Here is an 11,384-nt window from a genome sequence, read left to right as displayed (position 1 = left end):
GGAGACAGTCCCTGCTGGAGTTCCTCCCTGGGGCTGCAGCTCTTCCTGATCTGCTTCAGCTCCAAGTCTTTTCCCCCTGCTCCCAGGGGGAATGGGGAGGGGGGGTGGAAAAAGGCCCCCTCTACCCAAAAACTCAGCCTCATAACTAAGCAGGATATTTTTCCCTTCCTTCACCGCCCACTGTGCCCACTGCGTGGAGGGAAAGTTAAGTGGGCAGTTAAGGAGCACCAAAGAAGCTGCCGGTGAGGCCACATTCCCAGTTAATGGCCCTCAGAATTTTACTTTTGGGGAAGGGGGAGAGGTTTTTTTTTCCCCTCTCCTCTCCTGGGAAAAAGGGGGGAGGAGTTCAGGTGGCTGCTGAAGCTGGAACAAGGTCGGAGTAGAAGCTCTGAGTGGGTTTTTGTTCTCAGCATGGCTCTGTCAGCTGTGGGTTCTGCTGGGATATTTTTTTTTCCTGTGTTTGTTTATTGGTTTGTGGTTATAGGAATATTGTTTGGTTGTTTTACTTGTTTCCTTTCGTCGTTTCTTCCAATGCACAGATATCTTTAAATAGAGGGCTGTTATTTTTTCCCTTTTCCACATTTTTTTCCCCTTTCCACGTGTTTTCCCTTCAATCAGAGCCTCTTAATTTTGGATTTACAATTGCTTAGAGGGAGGAGTTTTGGGTCTTCCTCATAACTCGTATTCAGCAAAACACCTGGGTCTCATTTAAACTGGGACAGAGACCCAGAGCACTGAATTCCCAGTCCCAGCCAGTCCTTTCCACCATTCCCTTCCAGTCCATTCCCCGTCCCTATTTGTTCATTCTCAGTGTCCCCCCCCCGCCGTCCCTTCTCTCCCAGTGCCCCCCAGTCCACCCCAGTATCTCCCCCGTCTCTCCCAGTGCCCCCAGCCCATCCAAGTGTCTCCTCCGTCTCTCCCAGTGCCCCCCAGTCCATCCCAGTGTCTCCCCCATGATGATGAAGAGGAGGAGGAGGAGGAAGGGGTGGGGTTTTTTTGATTTTTTTTGTGACCAGGGGCTCAGTTCTGGGAGGGGAGTCTGAGGGACGTCCGGTGGGACTGGCAGTTTCTGGGGGGTGGGTGTAACAGAAGATGGAATGGCAGATATTTTAGTATATAAAACTGCTATAGCACCTCTGTTAACTCCATGTTCCTGCTTTGGAAATGCTGTAAATTAAGTATCAGTACTGAAAAGGGGTATTAGAAGGTTCCTTCCACTCTTTTGGGCAACAAGATGACCGTGAAATGTCCGCAGTGACAGCTGCTCTGCCACGTGGGAGATTTGGAGAGTGCTGGCCGTGTCTGCTGATCTTATTTTCTCTGAGGGACGTGGTGAGATTTGGTTTGCTGGTTCTTTATTTTGCCGGTTCTTGGCTTTGATTGTGCGTATCTGTTCTGGTTTTTTCCCTTTTTGTCCCTTTTTTCTCCTTTGCCTCCAAGGGGTGTTTGGATTCCCTGTGCTGTGTACGCAGCGTCTTAATTGTGTATAACTATAATATATGTAAAAATATTTATTTTTATATAATTAAATTGATTTCAGGGGTTTTTTTATAGTTTTTTTTCCTTTGTCCCAAGGGAGAAAGGGAGGGGGAAGGGGTTGTCACTGTGAGTTTGGGCATTGGGAAGGAGCCAGGTCCAAACCATCACAGCCCATCCCTCAGGCAGCAGTTCTTCCATCATCTGCTGTCCCTCAGGGCATAAATAAGTTTCACCAGCGTGGATTCCCCCACAGGGCCACGAGTCCTATCCAGGACAACTCACCCCAGCACAGGTTTCTCTCTCCACGGGCCACAGGTCTCCAGCAGGACTCTGTTTTATCTCAGGCCTCCCACGGAGTCTCAGCTTCCTCCTGCATCCCCCTGCCCCAGTGCAGGCTCCTCCATGAGCTGCAGAGAGGGGTCTCCTCACCCCAAAATCTTCCACAGGCATCAGGGGGGCTCGGCTTTCAGTCCTTCCCCTGCTGGAAGGGGAGAGGGAGGGCTTTCTGGGCCTCTCCTCCTCCCCTCTCCTGCCACACCGGCCTTGGAGTCTCCATTCCTATCTCATGTTCTCCTCTGCTCTCCTCCCCAGCTGGAATTTCTTCTGTGCCACAGAATTCTCTTCCTGAGTTCTTCAATATGTTATCACAGGAGTGAATGCCACTGGCTGGAAGTAGTAGGAAGCCCACCCTGGAGCTGGCCATCCTTGGGTTTTTATGGAACAGCAAAAGCTGCTCGTAAAAGCTTCTGACCAAAATCACCTCCACGGCCCTCCTGTTCCCGAAAGTTCAGCCCCCTTGAAACACGACAGTTCTGGTTGGTTCCCTGTTTTTAGTAAATCGTTATTTCCTTTCCACACCTTGCTCGTTAAGTGTCACATTTTCAGATTTACAGTTAAGTCTGGGAGGGAGGGGCTCCTGTTCCATCGGAGATCCCATCTCCTGGAAGATTAAACGGGGGGCAGCTGTGTGGAAGGGGCCTCTGTGGGTGTGGGCAGAGGGGTTTGCCATCAGCCTGCAGGTGGTGAGCAGTTGCATCTCTTTTTATCATCATTACTATCATCATCATTTGCCATTATTATTGCATTTTACTTTATTTACAAGTTATTAAATGCACAAGGTTTACTTTGGCCCCCGTGTCCCTGCCCACCACATGTCCCTCATGTCCCTGCCCACCATGTGTCCCTGCCTACCATGTGTCCCCCGTGTCCCTGCCCACCATGTGTCCCTCATGTCTCCACCACTGGGGTTTTAAGCCCAGCTGGAAATCGAGCACTTCACTCACCCATCCCTGCTTCCCATCCCCAGTGGAACTGGGGAGTAGAATCAAAGGGATACGGGGAGGGGGGATCCAGGGGATGGGTGGAGGGGGGTGAGGGACCCACAGGACACGAGGATGGGACACCAACACCGGGAATGGGGACACCAACGGCCCTTTATTCCCTGTCTCCTCCCCCCTGGAGCAGGCGGCTGTAGGCGCCGCGGCGCTCCCGCAGCTCCGCCGGCGTTCCCTGCTCGGCCACGGTCCCGCCCTCCAGCAGCACCAGCCGATCGGCCCCGTCCAGCACCCGCTGCCAGTGCGACACCACCAGCACCTTCCGTGCCAGGCCAGCATGCACCCAGCGCTGCACCTGGAGCGGGGAGACCGGATCCCATCCCGTCCCATCACTGTCCCACCCCATCCCACACCCAGTGCTACACCTGGAATGGGAGAGCTGAGCCTGGCCCAGTCTGTCCTGTCCCATCCCAACCATCCCATCCCGTCCCAACCGTCCCATCCCATCCCATCCCATCCCATCCCATCCCATCCCATCCCATCCCATCCCATCCCATCCCATCCCATCCCATCCCTTCCCATCCCATCCGACACTCAGTGCTGTGCCTGGAGCAGGAGAGCTGAGCCCGGCCCGGCCAGCCCTGTCCCCATGCCACGCTCATCCGTCCATCCCATCCCATCCACATCCCCCATCTCCATCCCATCCCCATCCCATCCCATCCCTCTCCCACTCCTTCCCACTCTGTCCCATCCCATCCCATCCCTGTCTCACCCCTTCCCACTCTGTCCCATCCCATCTCATCCCTGTCCCACCCCATGCCAGCCCATCCTGTTCCACCCTGCCCCGCTCTCATCCCATCCCACCCTGTCCCACACCATCCCATCCCGCACCCAGTGCTGCGCCTGGAGCGGGGAGAGCTGAGCCCATCCCAGCCCATCCTGTCCCACCCTGTCACATCCCATCCCACCCCATCCTGGTCCATCCCATCCCATCCCTGTCCCACCCCATCCCACCCCATCCCACCCCACCCCACCCCATCACCACCCTGTTCTCTATCCCATCCCCCCACCACTATCCTGTCCTGTCCCCACTGTCCCCATCCCCACTGTCCCATCTCACCCCATTCCCACCACCCCAACCCCTCCCATCCCATTCCATCACTCTCTCCTCATCCCAACATTCTCAACCTCACCATTCCCCTCCCCTCCCATCCCATCCCATCCCATCCCATCGTTTCCATCCATTCACCTCAACTTCCCACCATCCTACACCCCCTGGTTTCCACCCCATCCTCCCCATTCCCATCCCACCATCTCGTCCCATTTCCCCACACTCTTCCCCCACCCCCAACTCCCATTCCCTATTTCCCACCCCACCCCACCCCACCCCTTTGCCCCCATCCCATCGTTCCCACCCCATCCCAACCCCCTCACGTCCCCACCCCACTCACCACACCCTTGTCTCCCTCATTCAGCACCTTGTCGAGGATGAGGACGGTGGGACGGCGGAGCAGGGCCTGGGCCAGGGCCAGGAGACACCTCTCGCCTGCCGCCAGCTGCCCCCCATGCTCTCCCACCTCTGGGGGGATCCCATGGGATCAGGGGGATCCAGACCCGGGGTCCCCCCCCACACATCCCACTTCCAGTCCCATCCCCCCTCCTCCGGCTCGCCCACCTCTGCAGGGGATCCCATGGGATCAGGGGGATCCAGACCTGCAGTGTCCCCCCCCACTTCCCACTGCCAGTCCTGTCCCCCCTACCAGCTCACCCACCTCTGCCAGAGGATCCCAAAATCTTCAGGATCCATTCCAGGGGTGCCCCCTGTGCCCCCAGATCCCACTGGTGTCCCAGTCCCACTCCAGCCCCTGGATGCAGCCCCTGGCCCCAGGATTCCTCCGGGATTCTCCCCTGGTGTCCCAGCCCTGCTCCAGCCCCTGGATGAACTCCAAGGCTCCAGCAGCAGCGGCCGCTTCCCGCAGCTCTGACTCCTCACAGCCCTCCAGCCCCAGCACGACGTTCTCACGGATTGTTCCAGAAAACAGGATGGGATCCTGCTCCACCAGCACCACCTGCCCCGGCCCCAAGCCCGTGAGCTGTCCCAGCTCCTTGGTGTCCCCACCCCTGTTCCACGGCCCGATCCCAGTCTTGGGGGTGTCCCCATCCCTGTTCCACAGCCCGACTCCAATCTTGGGGGGTGTCCCCATCGCTGTGCCCACTGTGTCTCCATCCCTAATCCCACTGTCCCTAACCCCATCCCTTGATGTTCCCAATCCTATTTCCCAGTGTCCCCATTCCTACACCTGATACCCCCATCCTTGTTCCTACTGTCCCCATCCCTGTACCCACTGTCCCTATCCCACCTCAATGTCCCCATCCCACATGAATGTCGCCAACCTGTCCCTGTTGTCTCTATCCCTGTACCCAGTGTCCCCATCCCACCTCAGTGTCCTCATCCCACCTCAGTGTCCCCATCCCACCTCAGTGTCCTTACCCTGTTCCTGGTGTCCCCATCTTTGTTCCTACTGTCCCTGTACCCAGTGTCCCTATCCCACCTCAGTGTCCCTATCCCAGATCAGTGTCCCCATCCCGTCCCTGGTGTCCCCCCCCCTTTTCCCAGTGCCCCCACCCCTGTCTCCCAGTTCCCAATTCCACTTCACCACCCATACCCGTCCCCGCTGTCTCTATCCCATCCCACCCCACCCCATCCCATCCATCCCATCCCATCCCATCCCACCCCATCCTGTTCCACCCCATCCCACTCCATCCCATCCCATCCCATCCCATCCCATCCCATCCCATCCCATCCCATCCCATCCCATCCCATCCCATCCCATCCCATCCCATCCCATCCCTATCCCACCCCACCCCATTCCTGGTGTTCCCATCCCATCCCTGCTGCCCCCACCTGCCGATGCAGGTAGCATTGCTCGAATTCCTGCAGGGGGATCCTGTCCAGCAGCACCTCCCCGCTCCCGGGATCCCGCAGCCGCTCCAGCAGCGCCACGGCCGTGCTCTTCCCACTCCCGTTGGGCCCTGCCAGCGCCGTCACCTCCCCAGGATACCCTCAAAGGACACATCCTGCAGGATAGGGGACGGTTGACACCTCAATTCCCACTCCTGGGAATCCCCACCCTCCCCACCGCAGACCCACCCTCAGCACGGGGCGCTCGGGATTTCTGGGATAGGTGAAGGAGACCCTCCGGAAGGCGACGTGGCCCTGGAGCTTGGGGGGCTCCAGCGTCCCCCCAGTGTGCCTGGCAGGTTTCTGATCCAGGTATTCCCAGATTTTCTGCCCGGCAGCCACGTTGGTGGTGAAGTCGTTGAAGACGAAGAGCAGCACCTGTGGGGGAGGGGAGGGGGTGGCACCAGCAGGGACTGGGAACAGGGCATGGATGGACGAACACGTGGATTCCATGGGATCACCTTGACATGGTGGCCAACCGTGTCCTGGTACAGCAGGAAGGTGACGAGCACCCCCGGAGTGATGGATCCATCTCGGAGCTGCTGGTGGCTCTGGAAGAGCACCAGGACCCGGATGGCCAGCTGGAGCATCTGCAGGTGGTAACATGGATACTGGTGTCCCCATCCCAGTCCTGGTGTCCCCATCCCAGTCCCAGTGTCTCCATTCCTGCTCCTGGTGTCCCCATTCCAGTCTCGGTGTCCCCATCCCAGTCCTGGTGTCCCCAGCCCGGTCCTGGTGTCCCCATTCCCCTTGTCTCCATGACTGCTCTTGGTATCCCCATCCCTATCCCCACTCCCCCCACTTCCTTTCCTGGTGTCCCCATCCCAGTCTCAGTGTCCCCAGCCCAGTCCTGGTGTCCCCATTCTCGCTCCTGGTGTCCCCATCACAGTCTCGGTGTTCCCAATCCCGCTCCCGGCGTCCCCATTCCCATTGTCTCCTTAACTCCTCTTGGTATCCCCATCCCTGTCCCCACTCCCCCCACTTCCTTTCCTGGTGTCCCCATTCCTGATCCTGGTGTTCCCATCCCTTGTCCCAGAGTCCCCATTCTGCTTCTGGTGTTGGCATTCCCATTCCCGGTGTCCCCATCCCTGATCCCAGTGTTCCCTGTTCTTGTCTTCCCATTCCTCTTCCCAGTGTCCCCATCCCTGATCCTGATGTCCCCATCCCAGTGTCCCCACCCTGCTTCCAGCACCCCCATCCCAGTAGTGTTCCCATTCCCGGTGTTGCCACTCCCGTTTTCCCCTGACCCTCTGGATGAGAGTGAATCCCGCCAGCTCCAGCTCCATCCGCTCCTTCAGCCTCAGCTCCTCGTCCAGGTTCCAGCCGTGCCGCTCCTCCTCCTCCTCCTCTGCCGAGAAGATCCAGATCATCTCCAAGACAGCAACAAATTCCTGCACCCCGAGGCCGTCCGGGTGGATGCTTCCAGCATGGAGCGCTGCAGAGCCTGTGGAGCCACAGGCAGATTCTCAGCTTTCCCAGACTACCTTCCTGGCCCACCGTCCACATCCCATCCCCACCATTCCCATCCCATCCCATCCCATCCCATCCCATCCCATCCCATCCCATCCCATCCCATCCCATCCCATCTCCCAGTCCCCCTCCCAAAGTCCTCATTTTCACTGTCCCATCCCCACCATTCACATTCCCAACATCCCATTCCTCTGGTCACCTTCCCCAGTCCCATCTCTCTGATCCCCATCCAGCCATCCCATCCCATCCCATCCCATCCCATCCCATCCCATCCCATCCCATCCCATCCCATCCCATCCCATCCCATCCCATCCCATCCCATCCCATCCCATCCTGTTCCGTCCCATCCCATCCCCACCATTCCCATCCCATCCCTCTTTTCTCATTCCACTGTCCTGTCCCCACTGCCCCATCCTGTCTCCATCCCATCCCATCCCATCCCATGCTCCCATCACCCTGGTCCTCCCTCATCCCAGCATTCCCACCCCCACCATCCCCACCATCCCCATCCCATCCCATCCCACCATTCTGTCCCATCTCCATGGCCTCATCCCACCACTCCCAAATCCACCAATTCCATGCAGTCTCTTCCCAGTTATCCCCATCCTGTCTCCACTGGCTCATACCCTGACACACACCCCATTCCACCATCTCATCCTATTCCACCCCATCCCTCTGTCCCCATCCCACCCTTCCATCCTGTCCCCATGCCAGCATTCCCACCATCCCATCCTATCCCATCCATCCTAACCCATCCCATCCCCTGTCACACGATCCTGCTCTCTCTCCCATCTTGGCCATCCCATCCCATCCCATCCCATCCCCACCAATCCCATCCCATCCCATCCCATCCCCATCACTCCATCCTGCTCCATCCCCAGCATTCCCACCATCCCCATCCTATACACCCCGTCCCATCCCATCCCACCTCATCCCATTCCACCATTCCCATCCCCACCATTCCATTCCCCTGCTCTTCATCCCATCCCATCCCATCCCATCCCATCCCATCCCATCTCATCCCATCCCGTCCCGTCCTGCCCCATCCCATCCCATCCCATCCCATCCTCACCATCCCGTTCATCCCATCCCATCTCACCCCATCCCACCATTCCTATCCCCACCATCCTATTCCCATCCCCACCATCCCCTTCCCCCACTCTCCATCCCACCCTGCCATTCCCACCCCGTTACCCCCCTCCCGCCCATCCCGTCCCGTGTTCCCGACCCATCTCCGGGTGCTGTGGATGCGCTGGGCGGTGATCCCAAGGGGCAGCTCCAGCAGCGCCAGCAATGCCAGCCCCGGCACCAGCCGGATCATGGCCATGCCCTCCACCAGAGCCATTCCCAGGCTCCGGAGCAGCAGGTTGGTCCCCCTCGGCACCGCCATGGACACCAGCGGCACCTCCGCGGAGAACCGTGCTGACAGCTCGGCTGCAGGGTGGGAAGGGAGGTTGGGATCATGGACACAAGGATGGGAATGGTGGGGAAAGATGGGACAGGTGGGATTGGGATGGTGGGAATGGGGTGATAGGATGAAGGTCAGGAGATGGAATGGGATGGCAGGATGGGATGACGGGTGGGATGGGATGGGAAAGAGGATGGTGGGAACGGGAGTGGTTGGAATGGATTGATGGGGATGGGACAGTTGGGATGGGAGTGAGAATAAGGACAGGACAGTGCGATGGGATAGTGGGATCAGGATAGTGGGAACGGGACCAGGGAAATGGGATAGGATGGAAAGGGATGGGATGGTGGGATGGGAATTGTTATAAGTTAGTATAAGAATTTAGACAACTCAATTCCAATTAAACATTGATAAATTTATTAAGCAAGCGATAATAAAGCAAAACAGTGCTGGGTGGCCTGGAGGGCAAGTGCCCTGCCGAGACACACATAAAATGTAGTAAGTGTTCCTTTTTATACATTTCCAAGTTCCGAGCTTTGAATGTGGCTGCATTGAGGCTTGAGTTCGTGGCTCATTGTTAAGTAGTCATCTGGCATTTGTCAGAGATGAAAGGTGCAGTTTCTTATCAGTTGTAAATTTTACTGATACTGATACTTGTTTGTTTAGCAAGATGCCTGCAATTATTTTTACTGACGCTTGCTTGATTAACAGGATGTCCATGAAACTTATCTTGTTGAATTATAACAACAATTCCTTATTCCCTCATACACATAAGATTTTATGAACAAAGTTAACCCTTCTATTACAGGAATGACGGGGATGGGATGGTGGGATGAGATAATGGAGAGGTGGGATAGGATGGGATGGGGATTAGGGTAACAGAATGACAGGGAAAGGATGGAATGGTGGGATGGGAACTGGAATAATGGGATGGGATGGGAAGGATGAATGGGTGGGGTATGATGGGATGGAGACTCGGCTAACAGGATGACAGGGAAAGCGTGGAATGGGAGGATGGGGACTGGAGTGATGGGATAGGATGGTGGGATGGGATGGTGGGATGGGATGGGGACTCAGGTAACAGGATGACAGGGAAAGGATGGAATGCTGGGATGGGGACTGGCGTGACGGGATGGGATGATGGGATGGCACCGGCCTGAGCCACGCCCCGTTACCTGCTGGCATTCCCTGGAAGAAATCCAGGTCCTGGTGCAGCAGGTGGGAGAAGAGTTGGAGGTGCAGGCTCTGCCGGAGACGCACCGCCGCCAGCAGGAAGAGCCACCCGTGGCACCCGGAGAACAGGACGCTGTGGGGACACGGGGACATCAGGGACGCTGGGGACACTGGGGACATGGGGACACTGAGAACGCCATGACCCACCTGGCTGCAGCCAGGAGGGGCAGGCGCAGGGCAGCCTCGAGCCACGCGCCTGCCAGGCCCAGCCACGCCAGCTCCGGCACCAGCGGGCCCAGTAAGGACAGGTCCAGGGCATCGGCCGCCAGCAGCGCCCCCAGGAGCAGCAGGGAGGGAGGCAGCGCCATGGGGGGATTGGCGAGGACCAGTGCTCCCAGTATGAGTCCCGGTATGGCTCCCAGTACAGCTCCTGGTGTGGCTCCTGGTGTGGCTTTCAGTGGGGTTCCCAGTAGGGCTCCCAGTAAGGCTCCCGGTATGGTTCCTGCTGGGGCTCCCAGTATGGCTCCTGGTTGGGGTCCTGGTATGGTTCCCAGTACAGCTCCCAGGGGGGATCCCAGTACAGCTCCTGGTCGGGCTCCCAGTACAGCTCCCAGTACGGCTCCCAGTAGGGCTCCTGTTGGGGATCCCAGTGGGGGTCCCAGTACAGCTCCCAGTACAGATCCCAGTACAGCTCCTGGTGGGGATCCCAGTACAGCTCCCAGTGGGGATCCCAGTACAGCTCCCAGTGGGGCTCCCAGTATGCTTCCCAGTGGGGGTCCCAGTGCGGCTCCTGCACTGGGGTTCAGCACCCTGTGAACTCACCAGTTAACACCAGTTAGGGTTTGGGTGCTCCCCAGTCCACACCAGTGCTCCCAGACCAACTCCCTCAGCTCCCCAGTCCACGCCAGTGCTCCCAGTCCAGCTCCCTCAGCTCCCCAGTCCACACCAGCCCCCTCAGCTCCCCAGTCCACACCAGTGCTCCCAGTACAGACTGGGCCACTCCCCAGTCCACACCAGTGCTCCCAGTAAAGCCTCCTGAGCTAACCAGTCTAAACCAGTGCTCCCAGTACAGACTACAGTGCTCATGAGTAGAAATCAGTGCTCCCAGTACAGCCCTTCAGCTCCCCAGTCCACACCAGTATCTCCCAGCATGGACCCCTGAGCTCACCAGTCCACACCAGTGCTCCCAGTACAGCTGTGCCAGCTCACCAGTGCACACCAGTGCTCCCAGTACAGACTCCTGAGTTCACCAGTCCACACCAGTGCTCCCAGTATGGCTCCCTGAGCTCCCCAGTCCATACCAGTGCTCCCAGTTCAGACCGGGGCACTCCCCAGTCCACACCAGTGCTCCCAGTTCAGACCGGGGCGCTCCCCAGTCCACACCAGTGCTCCCAGTACAGCCCCCTGAGCTCACCAGTCTGCACCACTGCTCCCAGTACAGCTGTGCCAGATCCCCAGTGCACACCAGTGCTCCCAGTACAGCTCCCCAGCTCCCCAGTCCACACCAGTGCTCCCAGTACAGCTGTGCCAGCTCACCAGTCCACACCAGTGCTCCCAGTACAGACCGAAGCGCTCCCCAGTCCACACCAGTGCTCCCAGTCCAGCTCCCTCAGCTCCC

General features: G+C 58.2%; 1 protein-coding gene across 1 annotated transcript; it reads right to left on the bottom strand.

The window, feature by feature from the left end:
• Positions 1 to 2,913: 2,913 nt before the first annotated feature.
• Positions 2,914 to 10,134, bottom strand: LOC126652309 (antigen peptide transporter 2-like). Its single transcript, XM_050339010.1, is given in 12 exon segments — positions 2,914 to 3,108; positions 4,205 to 4,335; positions 4,666 to 4,822; positions 5,659 to 5,816; positions 5,819 to 5,831; positions 5,905 to 6,093; positions 6,177 to 6,305; positions 6,963 to 7,117; positions 7,120 to 7,159; positions 8,414 to 8,619; positions 9,769 to 9,899; positions 9,974 to 10,134. Coding segments are annotated over 12 exon segments (1,665 nt in total).
• Positions 10,135 to 11,384: the final 1,250 nt, after the last annotated feature.

Source organism: Myiozetetes cayanensis, unplaced genomic scaffold (assembly GCF_022539395.1).
Source record: "Myiozetetes cayanensis isolate MyiCay16 unplaced genomic scaffold, myiCay2020 scf76, whole genome shotgun sequence".
NCBI classification, from domain to species: domain Eukaryota; kingdom Metazoa; phylum Chordata; class Aves; order Passeriformes; family Tyrannidae; genus Myiozetetes; species Myiozetetes cayanensis.
Note: the sequence above shows the minus strand (reverse complement) of the source record. Positions and strands in the feature narration are given on the sequence as shown.